This window comes from Zingiber officinale, chromosome 4B (genome assembly GCF_018446385.1).
Source record: "Zingiber officinale cultivar Zhangliang chromosome 4B, Zo_v1.1, whole genome shotgun sequence".
Taxonomy (NCBI): Eukaryota; Viridiplantae; Streptophyta; class Magnoliopsida; order Zingiberales; family Zingiberaceae; genus Zingiber; species Zingiber officinale.
In genome coordinates, this window is record NC_055993.1 from 128,349,872 (window position 1) to 128,377,520 (window position 27,649).

A 27,649-nucleotide genomic window follows, 5' to 3' on the forward strand; every position below is an offset into this window, starting at 1 on the left:
TTACCTTGCCACATACACACCATGACCTTCTTCAGGAAGAAAACCAAGTGCACGAACCGCTGAATGTGGGTCCTGAATTACACATCCACACCAATTCAACATGCGAGTTGTTCCATTACCATCCCTTATGTCAGTTCCAACAATAATCTCTCTTTCTTGACCCTATATCAAGAGAAAACGTAAACTCAGCCGTTTCTTAATATATTCTGAATCAAGTAACTCATTACCTGACGTAAAATAGTCATTTTAAGTTCTCCAGCATTGTAGTCACATTTGTCTAGCTCCCTGCAAGCATTTTCTATGTCAAGAAAGCATGTAACTGGTTCTTTATTAATTGCCAGAATCATGTCCCCTTGCTCCAACAGACCCTCAGCCTTTGATCCTGCTAAACAACCTTTTACCCGCAGAACCTGCCTTCTAATAGGATCCTTTTTGGCAAGGGCCTGCAATAATAGAAATATAAACTCAAACTATGGAAGTAAGTCAAAGATAGGCCCTTAGATACACACGGATAATTGTCACTTTTGGCAAACTGAATAAACTATCTACAGGAACATAATAATTAATAAGCATGCTTTGTTAGATTAGTAGAAAAGTCAATACATTACATTATGCTATATTATCAAAACTTTAGCTTAATCTGTAAATGTGAAGGATAAGAAGTATGTTTCCAAGATTGTCTAGCTACAATGATTGCAAAAGTAGATAAACTCATCATAGGATCAATTTACAATGTCATCACAAGTACTAAGTTTTAGCATTAATTCAATGCTTGCAGTACAGTGTGGGTAAAAAAATTACTATCATCTAGCTGAGGTTACAGCATACTAGATATAGGATAAAATTTTGCATGGAATTATTTATTTAATTTAGTTCTTTAAACCACTAGACATAAGTTAACATTTTTTAAGTTATATGAGTTGTATGCAGCTTAGTTGTACAATTGCATGCCATTTTATACACTATCGCATGTATGCTTAACATATGTTATTAAAAATGTATTATTTAAAGAAAATGAAAACATTTTAAGCCTTATTAACTTATCAAATTAGTCTAGTACCAAGGAATATATACTTGGCAAACATAACAACACAAATAAGTGAATATAGTAGACATAAGAGTGTAAAGTATTATTACCTGCAAACAATTAGAGGTAACCGCAAGTTAATAAAATGAGGAGAAAATTGATTATTTTTAAAGAAGTTTCTGGAAGTACTTTAGTTACACAAGTTGGATTAATTTGTTTAAGACATAAGCAATAAAGATTTAAAGACAGAATATATGGAATTTAAATTTAGCAATATTAGAAGTAATGAAACAATTGTTAACATAGGAGAGGACGAGTTGTCCGAAACCGAGAGATTTAAATATTTAGGATCATTTTTACAAAATGATGGAGGGATTGAGAGAGACGTCTTACATAGAATACAAGCAGGATGGGTGAAATGGAGGGGAGCGTCGGGTGTTTATGTGACCGTAAAATACCTCTTAAACTTAAAGGTAAGTTCTATAAAATCGCTGTTAGACCTGCTATGTTATATGGAGCTGAATGTTGGGCTATGACTCGAGCACATGAGCATAAGATGAGAGTTGCAGAGATGAGGATGTTAAGATGGATGTGTGGACATACAAAGATGGACAAAATAAGGAATGAGACCATTAGAGAGAAAGTCGGAGTTGCGTCTATTGAGGACAAACTCCGAGAGACACGTTTAAGATGGTACGGACATGTACTTAGACGACCAATAAATGCTCCAGTTAGGCGATGTGAAACTATGATAAATATGCATATCAAACGAGGAAGAGGAAGACCAAAAAAGACTTGGTTAACAACAATAAAACAAGATAAAATTTATTTAAATATAGATGATGATATAATAGGAGATAGAGCTCAATGGCGTAAAAAGATTCATACAGTCGACCCCACCAAGTGGGAAAAGGCTTGGTTGTTATTGTTGTTGTTGTTGTTGTATAAGCAATAAAGAAAAATCAAAATGCACATGAAATAACAGAAAGAAAGATCATAAGTAAACTAAAGCAATACTCAAAATATGATCTGAAATGTTTACATTGATAAAACCGGTCTAAGTAATAAAATTGATTGAAGTGCATTCTATGAATAAAGTGACATTAAATTCATTTAAGAGAATCGAAGAACAGCAATTAGGAATGAGTAAATGGATTACCTGCACCCATCCGTCACTGAGACCAAAATTTCTAGCCTTTGAAAGCAAGGTAGGAAAAAGCTCTACTTCCAGAATTCTTAGAGATGGCATCGGTCTCTTTACACCATTGATGAGAAGAAGTGGACCTGGTTCCTGATGGACAATCTTCTCAAGAACTTGACTAATTGCATAGATGGGTATGCCTCTAACAAATTGATGATCTTCCAAAGAGCTACAACCATATTTCAACTGCACCATATATCATGGAAAGTGCTATTCACAAACATGTCTAAAAAAAAATATTTACAGTTATACAACTTTACCTGAGTAGAAAAGCTTGCCCATAGTGCTTGAACCATTCCTTGTTCATTGGTAAGCACGCCAGAAAAGGTACTACCAAAATCTGGAGTCAAAACGTCACTAAATACATGACAATTTTCTTAAAAGCTTTCAGATACATGACAAAACTGAATTGCAATACAATTACCAGTATCAAGCTCAATAACTTCCATATTAGTTGCTCGATACCGAGGACAGTCAGCTGAACTAATATTTAGAGCAGCGCATGGATTGGTAACAATAGACTTCCTTGATGTTGCTTGTAAACTTCTACTTAATCCCACAAGATATACAGAATCTCCCCTCTGTAAAGCAGGTTCTGGAAGATAAACAAGAAATTATCAAAAAGATTAACTATAGTTAAGAAAGTGCCACACCATCTCTAAGAACCAGTATATGAATTGCTTATACCTTAGCTACTTTGTAGAGCAAGCAAATACCAGTCTAATAAATATTTTAGCGGAAATACCTTGGATGCATCTTAGTACCTTAAGTCCTAAATGGCTTCTCTGCAATGCTTCTCAATAAAACCAGTATGTATTTGTTACTTTGTTTCTTAGTTACAGTCTAAAGGGCATATAGTGTTTGAAGACTTGTCACTTGGTATGAAATATGGGGCAACAAATTAGTATTTTTCTTTTCCCGTTCTTTAGAATGCTGTGTTATGTTGTGCTTGTGAGGATCCAAGCTGGACTTCAGATAGTAAGGAACCAAAATATATATCCGCTAGGTTAATGATGCTAGTTTGATATATGTAGCTATTTGTATACGTACCCACCATCATTCTCATTGTTAACCACCAAATCATAATCCATCAAGATAGCTGTGTCTCTTTACAGACCTATTAACAAACCATCAAAGTACAATGCTGCACCTTCTAACAAATGTGTCCATATTAAGTCAACATCATACATTTGTGTGTACCTTTAAGGCTTTAACCATTAATCAAGCTTCAAGTTAGTCAATCAAGCTAACAGATGTTTTAATGGTAAAATACTCACTTGCCACAAATAGTAGACTTGCTAAAAGAATGACAATTTCTCATGTACCATTAGAATGCAATATTGCCATCTAAAATATCATAATCACTTTCCACCTTGGATCAAATAGAGCTTCTGAGATGGTTTCAGATGTTTAAACATAATACAAATTCTTAAAGAAAGCAAAAGTACAGTGAAAACAAGAAGACATTAAAATATGTACTGAAAAGAGGATGGAAAGTGTTGCTCTTATGAGCACCTTTTTGGTGAAAAATAAGGTCAAGATTAGAGATATGGTAGATCATAGAAAACTCTGGTAGAGCAGCATAGTCTAGAGTGGCAGTAGCATTGTTGAAACAAGCTAAGAAAGTCTGCTCTATGTTTGGAGTAACAATCTTTAATTTTAATTGCTATACCTGAAGAAGGCATGGAAAGTACCTCTACTATTGTCTTGGATGTGAGTGAACAAAAAAAAAAAACAGTGCACTAGACTGTTAAATTGAAACAAAAAAACTGACGTAACTTGAGATAGCAGCAATAGTCCTTTTTGCAGCCTGGTCTAACACTTGACAAACATAAGAGGCAACTTATCACTACTTAAGGACAAGACAAACAAAGCAAGTTCACCCATGTATTAAAGGTGTGAGTGTCTACCTTGTGTAACGAGACAAACGAATAAAGAAAAACCACAAAAAAAAAAAAAAAAAAAAAACATGTGATTTATACATGATAAGTGTTACACCCCACTCTGACTAAACAAATAAGAATACTACTGTGCATAAATTTTCTTGCAAGATCCATCAAATAGAACAAGTGTTTTTTAAAATCAAATGTAACAACAATACAATCGTCTACCTATCTCTCGTCCAAGTCTTTTCTTAATATGGATAGAAATAAAGTAGGTACCAGTTGCACGGCCAATGCTTGGATGTGCATGTAACAGGAAACAGAATCAATCACATAAATAAACTTTGAAGGTAGTAGAGATGCTTGGATAGAAGGAATTGTCAAAGGAGGCTCTGCCTTATATCTAGTCTTTGACCTTAAGAAGGGAACAGGTTGAAGAACTTACAGCAGAGAACATACAATAGAATATCGAGCATAGTGAGATGTACTAAGAATTCAAGTGCCAGGTGCAGAATGAATGTGTGAGCACATGAAGCAGTGTATGTGAGAAAAGAGAGGGAAGAATATGGGAGTTATGTGCAAAGGAAAAGTGATAACCTGGAATGCAGTGGACAGCTTCACCGTGCTATGGCGCAAATTGCAGCAAGTGCCAGGAAGAGGAAAGCATACGGAATAGAAAGGCACAAGAATGAAGTGTCCTAGGCAAGGTTGTCAAAATCGCGAGTCGGAACGTAGAATCGCACGATTCTACGCATTTTTGGTGGCCTTCCGCGTTGCGTGCCCAGGCGGAAGCGGAATCGGGTGGAATCGTGCAGAATCGCGTGGAAGCGTAGCGGAAATCGTAGACTCGTAAGAGTCCAGCGATTCTACGCGAAATGTCCGCTGGTTTTCCAAGACCAGAAGGTCGATCGCAGCGATCGATCAAACACGGTCCACAGGACAATAGGGATCGGTCTGTGGACCGATCCACCTATGGCCTGATCGGTCCACAGACCGATCAGGGCTCTGCAAGGGCCGATCCTAGGGGCTGATCGGTCTGGGGACCGATCAGGCCCTAGGCTGATCGGTCCCCAGACCGATCAGCCCCTAGGCCGATCGGCCCTCCTGATTTCCGCCTTCGTCACGTGTTTCTCACGAGTCGGTTGTCGTTTTCTGCGTGGGACAGAGGGACAGAGGGACAGAGAGAGTTTCGGGACAGAAGATTTGATCTCAAGAAACCCTAACTTTCCTAAGTCGCGTCGCGAGCCATTGTCGCCGCAACTGCTGTGCTTCGTTCTTCTTCAGCAACCATCGTCTCCTTCACGTACGCGTCTGTCTCCTCCTCCCTGTGCGTCCGGTGTGCGTCGACCGGCACTGTGACTGACTTCGATTAAAGGTACGCCACCATCCGCCTCTGTCCCTTCTCCATCTATCTCATCTGTGGGTCTCTGTTCTTTACTTCTTTGGCCGTCTCTGTCCCGTCTGCATCTCTGAAGGTTGTTGGCCACGTCTGTGGTTCGCGAGCTGCTGTTGCAGAGTTGCAGTGTCGTTGGTGAAGCTGAAGCTGCGTGGTGGTGTTCTTGTTCTTCTTTAATTTCACGAAAATGAGTAGAGAAGCTAGTGTTGGTGGGTCTGGTGAAGCAAGCTCCAATAGTGGTGCAGCCACTCCAAGTTATTAATCAAATGTTTAATGTGTTTTTGAGGTTATTAATCTTATCTATGTTATTTTCTATGAGTATATATATGTTTATATATAATTTTACATTTTGGTAGAAACTTACGATTCGTGTTACGATACTACGAGTTTACGATTCTACAACTCCCTTCCGTTTCAACGTAGAATCTCGATTTTGACAACCTTGGTCCTAGGAACCAAAAGTATCTAACCAAATTGATTTGGGGGATCTACGTAATCCCCTCTACCTATATGTATTAGATCATTATCATCTTATGTATACATCCCTATGCATTTCGATATTTGCAAATAGTTCCTCTCTCTATATAAAAATAGATCTCTTAACAATTATAAAGGAGAACAAACCAGAGACTATGACATTATTAACTTGATAGAAAGAATAGAGTTGACAAAGTTCAATAGAGATCTATGTTGTCTGGGACAACAAGAAGAATATGGGATTAAGTCGTTGATAAAACCAATTTATATGTTAACCATGTGACTTCGGCCAATATTCTACAAAATGCCTACTCCTAATTGAGTGGGCAGTGAGCAAAAAGACAGTGAAAGATGGCCACAGCCAATTGTCTATAAAGGCTTGAGTTCAATTGCATTGATGAACACGTAGCCAGCACTAGATGCAAACAATTAGATGGAATTGGTTTGTTCTAAATTTTAATTTGTTGCACGGTGAATTTTTTGTGTTACTTTCCATTCTGAATTTTTTATAATTTTCTTTGGTCATTGTCTGATTCTTGAATGAACAGTCCATCATTTACTTACCTTGATTTTACAGTCCTAACATCAACACTTATCAACATATGAACATACTTGCATTAAACTAACTGCTGATACAAGGGTGTCCCCATCATAAAAAGTAGGGAAGTCAAAGAAATGATTTTAATTGTTAATACTCTCTTTATAAATGTTCCTACAGACATGACGTTTTTTAGCAATGAAGACACAAGTCAAATACCCAGAATATTCTCATCTAGAACGAGAAATAGAATGTCACATAGTATTAATTTTTTTAATCTTGTTTTATGTAAATAAACAACATAAGTTGCACAAAATAATCATGCATAATATTTTTACAACAAAAGACTGTCCTGAAAATAAACTAACCAGGAAGAAGTTCAGCTGCATGAACACTGGAAGCACCTACCCCCAGAGCAGAAGGGTCATATGCAACAAGAGCATAATTGTGAACCGGGTGCAGGAAAACAACCTGAGGAAGCTCTGTAAGTGCAATTGCATAATCAGCATACTGACCTACATTTCAATTAATCAATGAACTCTTACCTCTCCCGGAATTTCCATAGGATATGCAGCAAATGACAGCATTACATCAGACACAGATACGGCAACTGTATTCTTGTCAACAGCAGCTAAACCCATGGTTTCTGAATGATGAACAATAACTCCTGTCCCAAAAAAATGTTGAGAGTGGACACCATCAATCATACATGATGGTGGTACATGAACCTGCAGGCGTGACATTATCACACAAGATTGCAAGAATAAGCATATTCATTAAAACAAACTATTAATTACAATGCAACTTCAAGAAACTGATAACAATTTCAGATAAAGGCAACAGGGATTCCTCAGACTAAGAGAAGAGGCATTTCACAAAATAGTGAAAAAAACATATTTGTGATGCAAAAGCAATACTGTGATCCAAACTTAAAGAAGTAACTCAAGCACATTAAATTAAATAAAATGCAAGCCTCTTTAAGTATAAAAATGAGACAAGGATTATCTCACTGTAAATGTGCTAACTTCTCGTTCTTTATAAATTACAAAAATAAGCTAAGCATCTGCAGAAGTAGAGAAATCAAGAATAACTATTTTCTATAACTAGATAAATACCCAGCGATTTGTGGTAAAGTATACAATGTTAAACTAATTCAATATATAAAATATTAGAAGTAATAAATCAGATGATACAATCAATTGAATCAAACATCATTTAAAAATAATATATTAAATTATCTAGAAGTATATGATCATTGTAAATACTTAAGCAATGTTAATTCTAGCATGCAAGTTTGATAGAAAAACCATGATCACAAAGGAAAAGATCCAAGTTTCTTTCATTAATTCTAGCAACACAAATAACTAGAATTTTTACTTGGGAAATATTTTAACTGCATTCACTCTTTATACAATTGTCAAATACCCCTCTGATCGTCCTCATCATGTATAGGCAATGATCCCTTGCATGCGCTGCTGTTGCAGGGCGAAATCCCCCCGATTTATCTCCCTTCTAGACGGTGAGGGGCCACCCTGGAGGGGCTGTCGAGGTGACGGTTTCACCTTTTTGCTGCCGATGATCAAATACCCCCTCAACCTAACTCATGCTAGTGCCAGTGATTGCATCTTGTCGTGCTCAACCCTCATGGACCTCAAGGCACTCCTCTTTGATGCCCCTGATCCTCCCCCTTCCACCTTCTCATGAAGCATGGGCCATTGAGCTCGCCATGTTGTACCATCCCTCCACAAAGATTTAATCCTAAATGTTTGCTTACCTATTTTACCTTCTAGTTTCATTTCCATTTAATTTTCTACTCTTAATTTACCTTTTATTTCATTAATAAACATCATATTCTCCTCTCAACTACCATTGATTCTCTCTCAACTACCATTGATTCTCCTCATTATCAGATTCTCCATGGTATTTCTTTTCAGCCATCTTAAATGCATCTGTTCAACTTCTCTATAATTCCTTTTTTGTCAGTCAAAGGTATCTAAATTTTACACAAAAAAACAAAACAGAAAAAAATAAGTAAAAAACAATAATATATATAATCCTAAATTCTTTGGTGGTCCATTTTATAGTCTAGATTCATTAACAAAATCTTGATCCAGATACACATTACACATCATATTCACATTTGGAGCTTGAATAAAAGCTTATCATACAATCGGGGCAGTGATACCTAGAGTATCTATAAAATTCTTGCATTCTGTCAATAGTAATTCTTAGTTTCTGTCAGCTCACTCTTCGAGGAATTCACTAGGTCTGTCAAAATCGTCCTGGAATCTTCAGTTACCAGTATTCCAGATCAAGCTGCAGAACTCCGTGACAGAGCTTATCAATGCAGCCAATGGAATGTTGCTTGTTATTACACAGATAATGGTGTCAATAGGCAGCATGAGAAGCTGAGGAGAACATTGACAACCTCTTTCTTGGATTCAATGAAACCTACATGTACAGTTGCTGATTTTCTCCACCATGAGCTTGTTGTGATCGCCATTTCTTAGCACAGGCAATGTAACAGAATTAAGAAAGATGGATGAAGAAAATAAAGCAGAGATTTTTTTGTGGCTATTCTCTAGAGTGGCTTATTTATAGTAATTGACTTGCAATACAGAGTGAAGTTGAAGGGTTGGAAGATCAAAAGACAGTAAAAGAATTCAAAGCATAGGAGTTGAATTAATGAAGCTGGAAATCAAAGTCAGTGGATTCACATAACATTGATTGTATTGACATTTTCTGCATGCTTTGACCAAAAAAAATGCATGTCGATGTCTAATTCAGAAAAAAAAAAAAAACTTGAAAAAAAAAAGATTCAGGCTCTTTTCATCATTTTATAGGTATATCTAGATTATCTGATGTTACATAGCTAAAATTTCAAACCATTTATGTACTGATAAAGCCTGACAGAATACCTCAATAATAACAGTTTTATAAGCTTAGCACAAGAGTTTGTGTATCATAACACATTAACACGCATTAGTTGAGTATCCAAGACTTGTTGTAACCTGAGTGGATATCTAATTGAAAAAGGCATCAAAAGAAATTTATCACATCAAGCATTTCAGTTACAATGTCCTTATTAGTTTCTACCTAAATATTTGCACTTCATTTCTGGCTTTAATACACCTCACTCACTCGGCACCCAACTTGTTTATAATTGAATATTTAGAAAACAGCTGCCTGCCTTCATATGCTCTCTGTTCTTATCAGCCAACTCACATACTTCTAGCAAAAGCCCATAACATTACCATTAAAGTTTATAAAAACTCTAACAAAACTAAAGGCAAACTTAATGAATTATAGTGTAGAGTAGAGAAAAATCTGCACAGTGATCAAGTTATATGCTTTGAGTAGCATATGTCAGTCTTATATTATCAAATCATATGCTGTTCATTAAAAATCAATAAATGCTCTTCTAACCATCCATCCCTTTCTGGGATAAAAACCAATAGCGAAGCATCACTGGTAACAGGAAGCAGAAGAATACATAAATAAACAAAACACAAGACCAAACATCAACAAATAACTGTAGCATAAAAATTTTCAGCCGAACGTAAATGCTAAACCAGATAGCCCAAAATATTGAAAAAACAGACAGCTCTCCTACCTCAAACATTACGAGAGTGGGCTCTATCGCCTGTTCTGCAATTGAAGCATTGGTTCGAACTGCTACCTGATGATGCAAAACCTCAGTATCTTCCAAGTTGGGTTGGCGCTGAAAGTTTTGATCTTTAAAGTCATTTGAAGCTACATTAGAGAATAATCTTCCTTCTACTATCGAATCTTCCTCCAATCGTCGCCTTTTTTTCTCAGTAAAAGAACCATCCCCAGAAATTGAATCATCAACAATATTTTCATCATCAGTCTGCATTCTGTTACACCTATTCTCCCAGTTCTCACTCTTGTTCTGATGATCATCTTCCAGTTGTTCTGCAGCAATAACCGGTGTTCCAACAGAGGTTGTGCTTATTCTACCACAGTTAACAGTTGAAGACAATAAGGTGGAGTCAGGTATAGCTGGTCTAGCCACCCACAGCCCTGTGCTATCATCACGGACATATAGTTGTGGAGGGGCATACCATTCGTGGCGATCAACTGTAACCAAAACTGACTGCAGGCAAAATTTGATAATTCCAGCATAAAATGATTGAACTAATTAGTACAATATAACCAAGGACAGACTAACAGAAACTTTAATTTCACAGATAACGAGTGCACAGAGAAAGAAAAAATGTTATCCTGTCAAAATGGAATACAAAGGTTACATAAAACTAGCCTCCATTGTCATTGCTAAATTCTTGATCTCATGAAAGGGAGGTCTTGGCGTAATGGTAAAGTTGTTGCCGTGTGGCCTAAAGGTCACAGGTTCGAGTCTCGGAAATAGCCTCTTGCAAAGCAGGATAAGGTTGCATAAAATAGACTCTTCCCTGGAACCCCGCATTGGCGGAAACTTTGTGCACCAAAATACCCTTTTTATGAATAAAAAACTCAAAACTATTTAAGAAAAGGATTGTTGCGAGGGAGAATAGTGCAATGTAATTGAAACTAGAAGTTTTGGCTTGAGGAAATCTAAGTGTTAATGACAATGGCATATATAGCAAGCATGAAATTCTGAAAAAGGAGAATCGCACTATCTGCGAGAATAAGTGGACAAGAAGATAAACAAGACCTTGTTCCGGTGACGATCCGCATGGCTCACATATTCTAAAGGCACACGTGCACCTCTACATAATCTAGATAAAACTGATATGAACTCATCTATTTGTGATGTCTCTTCCCCAGCAAGCTTCTTGATAATGGCATGGCGTGGAACACCAGCACGAGAGAGGATATACCTGAAGGACATAGTTTAACTACTTTGCCTTTAGATTATCAAATACAAAGCATGATGCACTAGAACTACAGTTTATGGTGAATATCAGAAACACATAAAACCAAACTTAAAGACAAAAATCTTTTGGAGGAAAACTGCTATTATAACACATCAATTTAAAGAAACGACAAATTACATAATAGTGAGTCATGTAAGAAGCCAAAGCCATGATTATGCATTACATGAAAATCGCATGAACTTGAAAGTGCATGGACCACTAAATGTGGGGAAACAATAAAAAAAAATCTAATATTGCATCGCAAAAGTGTAAAAAAAAAGGATAGAACAACAAGCAACTGAGAAGTCTGCTTTATAACAATCTAGAGAACCAGCTATGGCCCCTCTAATCAATGTGTTTAGACCACTCATGTTGATTGGTCAAACGTATGATTTACATCTCATTCTCAGTCAACCCTATTGATCGCATAGTTTTTCATTCCATAGAAACATATTTTGACAATCAAACATGTAGACATGGTAGATAATAAACTTGATCATGTGATGCAATTCTATCACCCGAGTATCAACTCAGCTACGCCTGTGGGAGCAATAATAAACTTGATCATGAATTACAACAATGAGGGTTTAAATATTGAGTCATGTTGAACAGCACGTCTAAAACATACCACTCCACGAGCAACTTGATCATGAACTACAAGGAAAATTTAAATGTCAAACCGTGTTGGTTGGCATAACTGACATATACTGTTCCACAAGCCAATCGGCAGTAAGAATCCATCAAATATACAATGCATCCATGGCTTCTTCCGTGATTGTGAGCACTGTCTTCTTCCGCGAGGTCTATGTGAGCAGGTTAGAGATGGTGTGGCCCCTTGGTTGGCATAGCATCTTCTTTTGCAATGATTTGAGCACAATAGGAGCCCCATAATTTCCTGTGATGGTTCTACAGAATAAGTGTCTTCTTTCACAATGTAGAGTTTACTTCCTTCAGCTCTATCTCATGTGATGGTCTTTCTCATGTGATGGTCTTTCTCTATCTCCCTCAGCTAGTCACTACCTTCTCATCTACTTTTCAAATTCTTGATTTCTTCTTCTCCTTTACAATTTCTTCTTATTCTTCCTATTTATTCTTCCTCTTCTTAATCAGTGCTCGAATCAGCACAGAAGCACAATACTGAAAGCGTATCATTTGAGCTAGGGGACAATACCTAGATCAAAACTATAAATTGATCATGGACCTTTAATCAGACTCTCAAACCATGTCATCAACATGGCTAGCTTATCAAACATTGATTGGAACATTGACAAGGTTATAAAAGGTGGTTTTAGGTGGCGGTAGGTAGTTGACCCACTATATAGCACCTAAGAGATAGACGGGGCCTAGATGGCCTATATTAAAATAGTATTAAAATAAAATAGAGAAAAGTAAAAAAAAAAATTGGCATATATATTTTTATATATACACGCATGACGCACCAACAGCATTCTATTAGATTTTTCCTTTTTATTAATTTTAGGTACATTAATATAGATGTTTTGACACATTTGTTGATCCAAAATTGTAAATATAGTGAGGTCAATAATTCAAAATATTATTGCAGCAACAACTATGATATATGTGGTCCCCTCCAGCATGTTTAAAACAATGCCCAAGTAGTTGTGCAAAACAATATCAGATATATTTGCATATTCTCACCAACATTGTATTAATGAATCAAAACAAGTCTACAAACACAAATAAATGATAACTAATAAGTAAATATATAACAATAACACATATCATATTTCACATTGAAATAAAGAAACCCATATAACAAAGTTAGATAAACATATAGCAAAAAGGAGGATGAATGTGGTGAGGTTCAGTGATTAGGCTTCCATCAAGCAAACCAATTAAATAAATAAGCCATTTTTTAATGAACCAATCTGGATTACTTAGGCCACCTAGGCAGAATGTCGCTGAGGACTCCTAGGCGACTACTTTTTGGGACAACCAACTAAAGGGACTGCATAATTGCTAAGGAAAATTGTTCCTTCCATTCCCTCCTAAGAGACTGCCTATAGCACTTTTTAGAACAGTGCACATTAGTTTCATAAATGCATTAAAAGAATCCATAACTCACTAGTTGAAATGTCCATTTTCAAGATATAAAGGACAGAAGATGGCCAAACAGCAATACAACATATATCCAAACACTGAAATTCTATGTAAAATTATGTATGAAAAAGTTTTGCACAAGATATTAGGGTATTGATTGTCAAACAGTGAAACATGAAATGCATTGTAAGCATACTGCATTCAGAAATTTCCTTTGAGATTAAGTGTGATGGATATACTGACATGATTTATTATCCAAGAAGGTAATGCCAGATATATAATGATGAATATTTCACTAATACTAAGATGAAGATGTGTGCCATATTAAGATGCATTATTAAAAAAAAACAATTGCAGTTGACATGTATCCATGAGTACTGAATGTATAGTAATAATTAAGGAAGCAAGTGATCTGACAAAAAAAATATGAGCTTATTTGACAGAAAGCATACCCTGTATCTGCAACATAGACAAGGCCACATTTGAACCGAAAATTTCGAGCCTGTTTAAGACGAGGAATGTGTGAGAATCTATGGTACATTTATATCCTATTTATGCACAACTCCTAACCAAGTACCATTTGAGATTTTATAAGTAAAACATAAATTGAAGAGACCAACACCTGCTGATATGAGAGAGGATGAATAACCACACCACTCACTTCAAGGAAGTAATTTGGTGTTATGGAATGCAAATCTTGAACCTGAAGCATTAAAATCTTAGTTGGTACTTGACAAAGCATAAAAACAATTTAATGAACATTTGGATTATAAATGATATTAGATTGATCGAGGTAGCATTTTTAACAAAGTAGCAACAGATTATCATATGCATTAACTGAAAATAAAAATTCAAGAGAATGTAAAGATTGCAATACTTTCTCAGATAAGGGATTCAAACGACAACCTACGGTGTCAGTATGATGGACACAATCACTGAAAAAAAGACAAACTGTATTTTAATTTTACCTTCAACTTCACAGTTAATGGAATTCCACCTCGTTCTATCTGCAAATTTATGTCCCCTTCCACATTGTTATCAAGCAAAGTCTCCAATGTCAGAAATTGAGTAACCACCTGCACTTAATGTAAACATTTGAGATACACTTATGATGAGCTTATTTTTGTAATAGGTTCATTTTCTAGGATGCATTCCGATACCAAAACCATAAGACTTAGACCAAGTTAATAGTAATTGGGGAAGAGTTGCAAGCTCTATTTTAAAGATTTTTTTCAGTAGTAATCAAGCAAGTTTTAGTCCCAAAAAAATTCCTTCTCCTCTTTCCACTTCCAAAAAAATCCAACTTCTCTTCTCTGAATGATTGAATTTGCCTCTATGGTTGGTTTCTAGTTATCTTCCGATGTATTATCTGATCCTATGTGTATTTAGACACACAAGGCTATACACCATCTAAGGCATACTTGATTGTCAAAGTGGCCTGGCACCTGCCTACGGATTTTGGGCCGGACTAGTTCCCCTTGGATTCCTATAGCACCAGAAATACTAGTACAGTATTAAGAATGTGTTCTAAACAGGGTAGAGTAACAAAAAACTAGAAAGAAGCACAATTGTGTGGAAAAACTATCAATCTATCATGAGAGGGCCTCATATGGCAAATAAAAAGCCAAGCAATGATTCCAAGTTGTGTATGCCAGAATCAACAAATTTGATGTATCAATATTGAATGGCCAAAGTAAACTGAACTTACCTCCCCATTAACATGAACAAGCACATCACCAGGTTCAAGATGCTTATGAGCAGGACCACCAGGAACCTGCAATAATTTCCAAACTAATCATAATATATTGTATCATTAAACAAAGTGACAACAACTCTTCAATGGGATTAAGAGAAACTAACCACAGATTCAACAATTAACATTCCTGTCTCTCCAGCATGAGAAACAAGCCTCACCATCTAATCATTAGAAAAGGTCAAAGTTTTAAAAAAACGAAGATGATTTGATAGTAGAGTATGGAATACTAAAATTAGAAATTGGAATATTGGAAACTAACTTTTCATTCAGTATATATCATTCTGAATGCTGTATGTATTCCAGTAATTGTCTACATACCTTCTCAGTCTCATTTTTAAGTCCAAGTCGCCTTGTTTCATCAAATCCTTTGTGAACAAAAGTTACCTAAAATAACCCAAATTAAACAAAATGCTTTACAGAAGCATGAACTAGACAAATAACAATTGTTTCAGTTGACTTGCTAGATTTAAATAGATTCTAAACTAGCCTTGCTAACAAGATCAGGAAAGGTCACCAAAACACAGGCATTCCACAGAAATAGTTCCAGTGAATCAACTGTATGACGGATCACATGTCTATCATGTGGCAAAAGGCGATTCGTTCGCCCCAGTGCCCCCATCAACCCCTCCCTAGGCCAACATGGAGGAGGTAAATCACGGATAACTACTAGCCATTAGTGCAGATGGCCAAGACATAGGGGAAGGCATGCTCGAACATGACGAGTTTCGACCTCAAGATCTCATGTGGCAACACCCCATGTCTTAACCCGCACCGCCTTAAGAGGACGGATCACATGTCTATCATTGTGGCAATATGAAAGGTTAATTATACATTTCATGCAGCAACCTACAAACCGATAACTTTGCAAATGCGATTGGATACTCGTGAGAATTAGAAAAACTTGAGCTTGTAGAAGAAAAAACAAGATACTATCCATCTTGTCTTCTGGCAGACACAATTCTATAGTACATATAATCAATTTTTATTAACGCGGGTGTTTTACTCTTTGAATGAGTCGTGCCACCTTTGTTCTACAGTGGAATATTTCCAACATCGAAATAATGACAACCTAGGATGGACATATATGTAAAAAAACACCTGAGCATACTTGCAGTAAATTTGCTCAACATCCTGCTATCATTACTGCAACAAGTTAAGGTAAGGATCTCCACACAAAAAATTACTATCATTTGGCATTTAACATAAGAAAAGATGATGCATCAACTTTGATATTTGATGCAATCTTAAAATGTGTACTAGGTCAGATGGGGATCTAAAGTCAACATAAAACTGTGTCTATGAAATATCACTCATCTCTCACAATCCAACCTCACATGTAATTTCATGTAAAGATTCACATAAATTGTAGCAGTTCAAAAATATGATAAGCATTAATGAAGAACATCCAATTGATATTGTAAAAATGAAGAATGTAGAGATACATGTACGCTGCATAAGAGTGCAGGATTTGCCTAGGAATAGTACAATTGCATCGCCAAATTATCTAGCATATGTAACTGTTAATTCCTTCAAATTAAATCTACCATTAACCTCATAGAAAGCATAGAGAAAGAGCATAAAAAATGTGCTAAGAAAACAACCTGAAGTGTACCACGAGGAATAGCAATAGAATTCGGCTTGCTTCCAAATGAACTCCAATTTGTTTGAATTAATGATAATGCCCTTACAACCTGCAAATAATTCAAACTGAACAAGACTACAAACAAATCGAGTTGAACAGATAATTTCCTAGAAACAAACATTTATTCATATTGTCATAGACAAATACTTGCATGAAAAATTTTGATATAACTAACAATGATTGTTCTCTTATAAAAATAAAAATAAAAAGTTGCACAAGACAATAAACGCCAGACAACCATAAATTCCATAGTGGCTTCCAGCATTGGAAATATAAAATCTTGTCATGATGCAGCTAAACTATATTTGTATCCAATAAATATTACAGAGATGCATGTAACAAAGCAAGAAAACTGCGATGCTAGAGTGCTAATTTGACAGGTAACTGTTGACCCAAAATTGGCAAAATTCCTAGCTGGCGGCTTATGATGCCTAATGGTGACTCCACCAGCACAAGCAACCCTTTCCACCTGGATCGCCATGACCAAACTTAAGGTTGCTATGATACCATATATAATGACCTGACTAAACTGAGATAACTGATCCAACTTGATAGGCTTGAACTGTTAACCCAAAATTCTTAAGCTCACACTAGCAGTAATAGACTCCATGATTCTAGCAAACAGCTCATGCCTAATGGTGGCTTCATCATCACAAGCAATCCTTTCCACCTGGTTCACAACCAAAAAAAATGATTAACCGGGTCAGGTAGCGTCTAACCTACGTGACCTGCCCGGCCCTACGGAAGTTTCCCACCAGCCACCTAGGAAAATCGGAGAAATGTACATGGAGGTCTATCCTGACAGCTAGCATTCTCAGATCTGCTACCCATTAAGGAGGCATATCTTCTCTTAGGTTTGGTTGTTGGTTCACAACAACCAAACCTAAGACTAAGGTTGCTATGGTACCATATTTGATGACCTGATTAAACGGAGACAACTGATCAAACTGGATAGTCGTGAACTAATGACCATATTCTTAAGCTGACATTAGATAGACTCATTTTTTGCCTTATAAACTTTCCTCATTAGCCCACACCCTTAAAAGTGAGATAAAACTTAGATGTTAGACATGTTACACCGCATAGTGGACAAAACTTATCCCATATTCCTTTTTATTGCAAAGGCAGTGCAATAACTTTACAAGCACAGCAGTTGCATTTTTTATGGATCATTACTTTAGAAAATGCAGAATGATTTTATTATGAATTGTGTCAACATTAGTTAAATTATAATTTATTTAAAATAATTTATATCTTTAAATTAAGAACCTGATATGTGGTTGACCATTTGTGCATTTTGCAATGACCCAACCATATGGCATCCACTTATATTACTTGGACTAGGGTACAAGTATCGGGCAGAATCTTGATCCAGCATAGGTAAGAAAAATTAGAAGAAGAATTCAAGTCTCGGAGGTGTCCACATGAAAATTTGAAAATATTGCTCATACCATAAAAAATAAAGATGACATTACACTATAATATACAAATAATAAAAAGGTAAATCTAATAGGCCAACATGAATAAACAATTCATTAGATGCATTATTGGCCCCAGACTGAAATATGATATTATCCTCCACCAAACCAAATATCTACATATTCATAAGTCCTAACCCTGCAAGATTAACAATATTTGTGTGCAAAAGTCAAGTATGTTTTAGAATGGAGGATATCATGACAGTATTTAGGATCAATAAACATAGTGGACAAAAGAACTGACTCTTTCTAGAGGAAGAAAAAAGGCAGAAGCACTAGATGATTTGCTCCCAGCATTTAAGGCAACAGCTCTTCCTTGGCAATCAATGACGGGCGATCCACTCGAGCCACCTTTTGTTCCAGATGCAGCCTGCATAATGAAGGACAGAACTGAAATGTCAAAATTCTCAAAATGACAATTTAAATTACATGTGTTAAGTAAGAAGGGAAAAAAGCAATCCAGCTTTTTTTCAATGCATTTTTAATCTCATGACTGGTAATTTATAAAATGGACAAAATACTGAAACCACTGTTTTCATGATTAGCTTTTGTCATGTCCAGGAAGGTCATACCTGCATGTAGAATGTGTTGAAGTCGTTATATCCATCCCTGTATTGACAATTCACAAAAGTTAAAAAAAAAATAAAACATTAAATGAACAAAGAGAAAAAAGATTAAAAACTAGGACATTAAGAGTGATCAGTGCGTCCTAGTACTGAAGCACCCAAAGAAAATATTGCAGAATTTCAACTATAAGCCATAGCAAATATTTAACATGGATGTTTGTTTTCAGAGTTCATAGTCTAAATACCAATATCAATAATTTCACATATGCGCTTAGAACACGCTAACAAAATACAGCTAACAAATTGATACATTTCTAACTCAAGTGCTCAAGAATTGAAGGTAATGATAACAAAAAACAATATCCAAGATCAGTTGGAGATATTTTCCACAGAACCTATCAGAATATATTAGTGTAGAATTATAAAGAAGATAAGTGTTGGAATTAGGCATGTGAATAGATCATATTGGTCAGCCTTCAGGATCAGCACTGGTTTTGTTAGATATAGCAATTAAATAATAAGTGTCAATTAGGAAATTACCTTGTAGAATTTTCTGAGATTTTTTAGAAATTTTTCGGGATTTAAACCGAATTCGTATGCCATGTTTAAAGGGATAAATCTATTAGGCTTAGAGGAAGTCTGTTTGGAATATCACTTAAATGGGAGTTGATTGATTTAATTAACATAAGGTTATAATTATTAACCTAAGTATATATATATAAACCTTACTCTTTATCTCCTTTTCCCTAATGCCCTTACTCCTGATTCACGCCGCCGACCCTCTTCCCATCGCCCTATCGCCGCCGACCTCTCCCCATCGTAGCCGCTCTTCCTCTTCTCCAGGCGGCCATACACAGCCATTGTGGCCAAACGTAGCAAGCTGTGACGCCTGCAACCATGTCCTGTCGTCGGCAAGTCCACGTTCACCGCCGCCTTGTATTTGCCATCGGTGCTGAGCTTTCGATCAACATTTTTCTTTCTCTTACCCGCCGTGGGCGATCAACAGCGCGTGTCGCCTCCCCTCTTGCTCGCGACCACCTTTGTGTGCCGCTGCGCTGTTGAGACGAGAGAAGAAAAGGAAAGGAAGATGAAGGGAAAATTCACAAGGATTACACCTAGAAACCACCACTACTTGCCTTCCCTTTTGTGCCATCAGGGCCACACTAGCTATCTTGTTGACCCTTCGTTGGTGCCAAGCCCAACTAACCAACCGTCATTCTTCCTCTGCTCCGACCATCGCAGCCTTTGCGACCAAACATGTGCAGCAATCTGTGGCCACCATAGTTGGTTCGTGGTCACCATTGTCGTGTGTTTCTTCCGGCGACCCAGCTCGTCGTCGCTAGCCATTACTTCGTCGGCAGAGCCGCCGCTATTGGACCTCCATCGTCGCCCGTGCGTCGCCACCGGAGAAGAAGAACATGGGTAACGATTAGATTCATTTCTTGATTGAGCCTAGGTTTAATAATGATTAACTAGGTTCATTATTTGGTAATCGGAGTTTGATACACAGTTTGTCGGATTATAATGAGAATAGTTGAGATTGATAGTAATTAATCGGAAACGATAAGAACTCATAACAAAGGGTTTAAAAGCGATTTAGGATTTGTTTTCGTTACCCGATCTACGGTAGATCTAGGTTTTGATTGTGTTATTTGTTGCAGATTTCTAATTAGAGACAGGAGCCCATATTGAAAGGCATTCAGCACGAGACACAAATAAAGGCGAGTATTTCTTCCCTTGCTCTCATTAGTATGTTGACCTTAGTGCATGACTTATTACTTTGGTTGGTAGCTATATTTATCTCAACTCTATTCGCACAACTACATGAGTTTAATACTTGTTTGCTTAATCTTTAAGTTTGTATCCATGAAGTCACGTTTTGTTTTCATATCTTTTAGTTGTACACACATGTGTGGTGTACAGTAGGATGATTGACATGTAGCTATTCATATCTTGTAGTTGTATACATGTGTATGGTGTGTACAATAGGAAGATGCTTATGTTTTGTTATTCATATCTTGTAGTTATACACACGTGTGTGGTGTACAGTAGGAAGATTGTCATTTCAGCTATTCATATTATGTAGATGTACACACATGTATAGTGTGTACTTAGATACTTTCTCATTATGACAATGCATATTTTGTTAGTAGTACACATGTGTGGTGTGTGCTGATGATAGTTATCATATTAGATATAATTGTGTACTGTTGCATAGAGTTCATATATTCTTGTTGATGTGGTTGGTTACTATGTAAGTAACATTACATTGTTTATTTCTTGTTTGTTTATTTCCTGTCGATTATATCTCCCCATTGTGGTAGGGAGAGTCGTCAGTGATTTGGATATGTTTATTTCATATGATGCTGATTTATTTGCTACAGTGTTATCATTAGATTGTTATACCCTGGGTTACCCACGGGGTCATCCATGGTAGAGGGTTCTCCTACAGACAGGGACTGACATTTCAAACTGCCCACGGAACCATCCGTGGTAAAACGTTCTCCAACTGTCCATAGCTATATAGCTAGGTGTCTTGATCATTTGTATTTCTTGTGGTGGAGCCTTGCTCCCACATATGATGATATATTACTGTTACTTGCACTGGTACATGCTTATGATATGCAGTACCCATGTTGATCATTACCTAACACTACTCATGGTTAGGGGTGATTACGGGTCGGGTTGGTTCGGTTATTGGGGTAAAAAATCATCTGGCCCTACTAGATCAGATAATGCAATATCAGGACCCTACATCCGGCCCTATATCCGGCGGTTCTTATGTATTAGATATCCAGCAGTTTGTCAATTAGTTATTTGGATATCCGACCCTATATCCAATGAAATATAAAAAATAAATATAAATATAATAAAAAAATAAAATATTTTAAAATGATACTAGACATTACTCATTACACGTTGTAGTAGTTAATCGGCAGTAACTGCTACAACGTGTGCAGCTTTTATAAATAATTTATTATATTTAATTAAATAAACAAGGTAAACAATGGATTATTCATATTATTAAGTTTAATATATGTGTTTATTATGGAGTTATGGGATATGAAGTGGGCTGAAGAAGGGGATTGTGGATAGTGGATTAATGGAGGAGACATGAGATAAGAACGAGTCCTTGGACGTTACACCGCTCTTTTTGACTTGCACTCGAATCATTAATACATTAATTTTCCTCTGTTGTTCTCCAAATCTGCACGACATTCGTGAACATTTCATTAGTATAAGTGAGATATTATTTTGATTAAGGGTGATCGCGGATCTGGTTGGTTCGGTTATTAGGATAAAAACTATCCGGCCCTACTAGATCAGATAATACAATATCAGGACCCTACATCCGACCCTAATCCAACGGGTTTATTTTTTCGGTTTGATTTGGGTCGGTATGAGCAGGTTGGTCGGTTCGGCGGGTTGACTGCTCACCCCTACTCATGGTATTATTTGCAGCTGAGTAGATTGATTATGTAGTAGATGTATACTTATGTTATCTCCAAATGATGAGTATTTACCTTTAAGACTGTATAACTTTTTGAACTCTTTACATTAGGTTGTTCATGCACTATCTCTTCCTTATTAACCGCGGAGTCATTTGAACTCACTATCTTGTTGTATTCTTCTTTCCTCATATAGTAGATAAATGATATATGGAGTCGCTTGGAGATCCTGACCGCTAGTCCCACGTCGCATCGAGAGTTTTCGCTGCGATTACTTATTGCTTCTTGGTTTGCATTTTGGTTTTTCGGACTTGTTCATGTAATAAATAACTTGTGTGTGGATTTTGGCCTTGTGGTATACTATTCATTCGATTATGGTACTTGTCGTGTTAAGCCGTGCAGGCACGCAGTCGTTTCAATTTTTATGTTGAGTGGATTTAGTATATCTCTCTATTGTGTAGTTGGTTATATTTATCTTCTGTTGTTGTGTTTATTCCTACTTGTGGATTTGTATCATGTTGTATCTATTATTGTCAAAGGGGGTATTGTCCATTTCGTTAGACAAGGACACCTCCGGGGCGTAATAGGTTTGATCACGTCGCCAGACTGTAATCAAAAGATTAATCCATATCCCATCAAGAAAATTCAAAATTCAAATTCAACAACAGTCAACGAATAAGAGGACAAACTTAGTCCAACGAGAGAACAAGATTACAAATTTATTCTAGTGGTCAATACCAGAGAAAAAGTTGGTAATGAGTTAGCTAATGAAAATGGAAGAAAAAAATCCATTTGTATGTCTAACAACTATTATACTCTATGATATAACCATTGGATGAGCAAAATCAAGGGAGAAAAAAAGAAGGCAAGACCAAATCAACCTTCAGAGAGAGAGAGGTATGATATTATGAGTGAGGATGAATTGTCCTCATAAATGGTACTATAGTCAGAAGAAAATCATGGTAGCCAAGGGAGGAAAAATCATATATTGGGAAGAGATAGAGGGAGAGCAAAAGGCAAGAAACCATCATCTGCTGCTGTAAAAAAGGCGAAATCGCTTGCCCCCAGCGGCCCCGCCGCACCCAACCCAAGGCCATAACAAGAGAGGTAAATCATTGTAGCCGAGAGGGCAAGTGGTGGGTGGGGTGAGGTACACAGGGTCCGGAGGTTTACGCCCCGACATCCATGTGGCAAGAAGCCATCATGACATAAGAGGTAAAGGAGAGAGAGAGGCATATAGTAGGGTTTGTAATGTACTTAGAACAGATGTTAATTAAGATTACTCATAATTCATACATTTCTTCAGAAAAAAATTGTTTATTATACAGTCAAGAAATTCATAGTGTAACAGGATTGAATTTAGAAATGATCCATAAACTAAGAAAAATCAAAAAGACATAACATACTTTTTATAATGAGGAGCATCCCTATCCAGACGAGCAAGAGTTCCCGCCAAAATGGAGACCTGAAATTTTGTTAAGCCACAGCATAAGATACCTCAAACTAGATGTTTGAACAAACACTTTTAACTAAGAGTGGTGAATATGTCTTGAAACAGATGGAAGCAACTAAAAATCTCAAGTTGAAGGTATGGTTATAATTGGCAAAATCTGCCAATACTAATATGGATTGTCCAAGCTGGATCAACATGGCAATGGTTGATCCAAGTTTTACCACAAAATCGGTATCTCAAAAAGATTGAGAAGTTAGAAGAAAAAGAAACTAGCAATTTTAAGAAAGTGGCTCAAAATTGGTTAGATTACATTAGACAAATAGATAGAACACATTGAACTCTGGTAAATTTAAAGTCAATAGGGACGAAATCAAGTTAGAATATGGCCAAATTGAGATGACTTTTGAAATTTTCCCTTTAATCCCGACTTAATTCTTAGAGACATTGCACAAGAAGAAAAATTGATTTATGTTATATTTATTTAAGTCTATATATTATTTTCATTACTATATAGCTAATATAAAATTGATATGATTTATTATGCAAACCAAACTGAACTAAGCTGAATGGAGAATTTCCAAACGACCAAGAAGCTCAAGCCTTGACTTGAAGATGCTGACAAAAAACAGATGCCTTTCAGCTTAGTAGATTCCTCTTTCCAGAATAAGTCATTTTCCAAGTATAAACTACTTATAGTTACCTGTTGTATGACTAAGTCTTTTTGTTGCCTAGGAAACACAATGAAAATGGAGAAGTCTTATAAATTATTTCCAATGTAATAAATGCAACTTTGATAAGATCTCCAGGTGGCTACATGGACCCAATTAATAAGATCTCAAATTTGATAGATAAGAAAGTAATTCAGTGTCACTCCATTTTACAAATTCTATCACAAAAGATTTACCTTCTCACCACTGTCATTCCCGACAACTCGTATTTCCAATCCAACACAAGCAGCTTCAGGTGTAAGAGGAATCTCCTCGTACAGCAAGAATTTGATTGCTTCAGGGTCAAAACGAAAGAAACCAAAATCGTGTATCTAGACAAAATCAGAAAAGTTTAGAATATTAATTAATTTAAATAAAAGGAAACTTGCAAGAAAAAAACTCGGACATGCCCCAATCAATGAGCAGGAAAATGGCTTACAACAAAGATGTGTAATGAGTGGCTTGAGAGACATAATGCTAACACCCCATGTAACACAATTTAAAGGAACAAGTAAAATGATCAACCAATGACCATGTCCCTACATATTATGTAGAGAAATTATACAATGTGCCATCACATGGATCTACATCAGTCATTTACAAAACTACCTAAAATCAAAAGTAATGCAATCATCTCAGAGCAGCTTGCTTTGCATCAACTGAATGAACACTCAAGCAGCAACTATGTCTAAGAAAATGCCAGACCAATAATAATAAGCTAGGAAAATGTATAATAACAGCTAAAGCATCTGTATGGAAGCAATTCAATTAACTAGCAGTTCCTCATCATGTATAATAAATTAAGAAGGAAATTTAAATTGATCCACACTTCAGATTGACTGTGAAACTTTGGTGCTTTGACTCTTCATCTACCGCCCACATGCGCCCCAACACTTTGAGCGGGCGCTTGACGTTTCTTTTGTTCACATACATTTAAAAAAAAAAACACACGCGAACATGTTGGACACTCATATGCAAGTCCTAATCATATAGTAACGAACACCGATTGTTCGCATCCATTTTATTTTCCTACAGAAACAAGAGGCTAATGGAGCATCAAGATGTAATACATTGAGGTAAAGAACAAGAGCATCAGCTTGGCCAGTTCAGGCAATAAAAGTACCCAAAAGACAGTAACTCTAGACATTCAGCTAGTACTTTGAGAAATTCTCCAACTACTTGAGGAAGAAATTTTGGTGAAAGAAAATCACAAAAATTCTATATACACATACATCATCTTTTCCCCTTTTCTCTTCGGTTAGTTATTTCCACTGCCTTATCAGTATATCGTACTGATCCAATAGCAAAAAAGATACAGTGAAATGATTTGCACTAGGAAATAGTTTATCTCCTCTAAGTTTGGACTTCTATTTAAGACACAAAGTTGAAAATAAATAATGATGACAAACAAGAGGGGTAAAAAGACATAAATTCCATTAACTATGACAAATTTTATGAATGTTTTCTCTTTCCTCCTAACGCAAGGATCACTGTGTACAAATTGAAGACTATAGCCACTCCTGTATTCAGTTCAAATTTCCAATTTTACTGAAAGTGCAAGAGCCTATGAACTCAAAACTAGTTATATATTCATCACAAAGTGATCCTGTATTCACAAACATAAGGACAAACTTCAGAACTACAAAGTAATGATGCAAGATATAGGAAAAAACCATCAAAGCTAGTTAACTGGGGATAGAGAAATGGAAAATGGATTGGGGTACAAATAGATCAATCTATAAAAGTCTGGTTGCTCGGTGAACACTAGCATATGAAGCAATCAAGAGGAGAGAATAAAATCTTCGCATATAAAACTATACGCAAGCTCTTATCTGAAAAAATAGCAAATAACAAAAACAGAAATTCAGTTAGATGATCCAATTTATATCACTACGTTAATGAAATTGCAATCAAATTGGCATACTACAAACTTACGAGATACCTATATAAAGAATAAACTTGGCTAGATGAGCAAATGAACAACCAATAAGTTAATGGAAATGCAATAAAATCCATAAACTACAGTCTTACAGGATCCCTATATATAGGATACACTGGAACCTCCTCGCGATTAACGAACATCGCCTCTGCGACAACAGGACCTGCAGCAGCCATAAGACGCGGAAAACAGATGTGAATGCGATTGTGGCGTCGATCTGCTAGAAAAGTAGAGGTCAAAAAACAGTACCGGGCTTGACCACATGACGGTTGGTGAGCATGATGCCTCGAGCCCTATCGACGACGAAACCGGTGGCGTAGCTGGCCCCGGCGGTTTCCGTGTCGAAGGCCCGAGCGGCGGTGGTCCGCAGAACCACCACAGCAGGCACCACCTTCGCGAGGGCACGGCGCCATGCCTCCGAGGTGGCGGATCCTTCCCGTCCTGGATGCGCGTCGACCTCCATCGCCAGATCCCCCTTCATGCACGAAGCATCCATCTCCTCTGGCCCCGACATCTCGAGCGCGTCCCCTTCCCCCATCGATAGAGAACCTAGCGATCAGATCCCGTCCGTGGATTCAACTTCCCGTTGGGGGTTAGGGTTCTTGAACGGGGGATCGGAGGAAGGGGGAGAAGTGAGGAAGGAGTGGTGGAAGACGTAGACTAGGAGAAAGAGAAGAAAAATGGGGAAGAAGGGGGAGAAACTCGAAAATAAATGGGGGCGACTGAAAAACAAAGATAATTTTCAAAGTCCCCCACCACGTTTCTTGTTTCTTTATTTTAAATATTCTTTAAATTTTTTATTTTGTTTTCGAAATGTTTAGGTTAATATTTAGAATAAAAAATAAAATTAAGCATATCAAATATTTCAATAATAAAACAAAATGAAATGAAAATTTTTAAGGTGTTTTAAAATTTACTTAAATATTATAAGATATATAAATATGGCCAAAAATAAAAACGATATCCCAAATTAGCATTTTTATTATTGTAATGTTGCTCTTGTTGTTGTTGCTGCTGCTGCTGTAGCTATTAAATTAAAATAATTTTAAATTTTAACTTATCAAAAATATTATGTGTATATATATAATATATAGTATTTTATATAAAATAATAATAATTTGGTTTAAAAAAAATAAACTTCATGTAGTTGAGCATTTTATTATGAATCAACTTTAAGTGATTTTTAAATTAGTAAAGAT

General features: G+C 36.5%; 1 protein-coding gene across 3 annotated transcripts; it reads right to left on the reverse strand.

Moving 5' to 3' along the window:
• Positions 1 to 27,129, reverse strand: LOC121976642 (protease Do-like 7). Of its 3 annotated transcripts, XM_042528895.1 has the most exons (22): positions 26,700 to 27,129; positions 26,543 to 26,613; positions 24,709 to 24,843; positions 23,758 to 23,816; positions 18,909 to 18,945; positions 18,581 to 18,706; positions 16,818 to 16,907; positions 15,535 to 15,600; positions 15,321 to 15,377; positions 15,169 to 15,234; positions 14,429 to 14,536; positions 14,083 to 14,163; positions 13,913 to 13,962; positions 11,198 to 11,363; positions 10,136 to 10,639; positions 7,068 to 7,250; positions 6,891 to 6,993; positions 2,653 to 2,823; positions 2,489 to 2,568; positions 2,187 to 2,414; positions 228 to 443; positions 1 to 162 (listed from the first exon to the last, which is right to left on the reverse strand). In XM_042528895.1, exons 1-22 carry the CDS (start codon positions 26,986 to 26,988, stop codon positions 1 to 3), a joined length of 3,048 nt encoding a protein of 1,015 aa, XP_042384829.1. In that variant the 5' UTR covers positions 26,989 to 27,129. The 3 variants fall into 3 exon arrangements, with proteins under 3 accessions (XP_042384829.1, XP_042384831.1, XP_042384830.1); XM_042528897.1 differs by lacking the exons at positions 23,758 to 23,816; positions 24,709 to 24,843; positions 26,543 to 26,613; positions 26,700 to 27,129 and adding an exon at positions 19,662 to 19,957; XM_042528896.1 differs by lacking the exons at positions 23,758 to 23,816; positions 24,709 to 24,843; positions 26,543 to 26,613; positions 26,700 to 27,129 and adding an exon at positions 19,632 to 19,957.
• Positions 27,130 to 27,649: the final 520 nt, after the last annotated feature.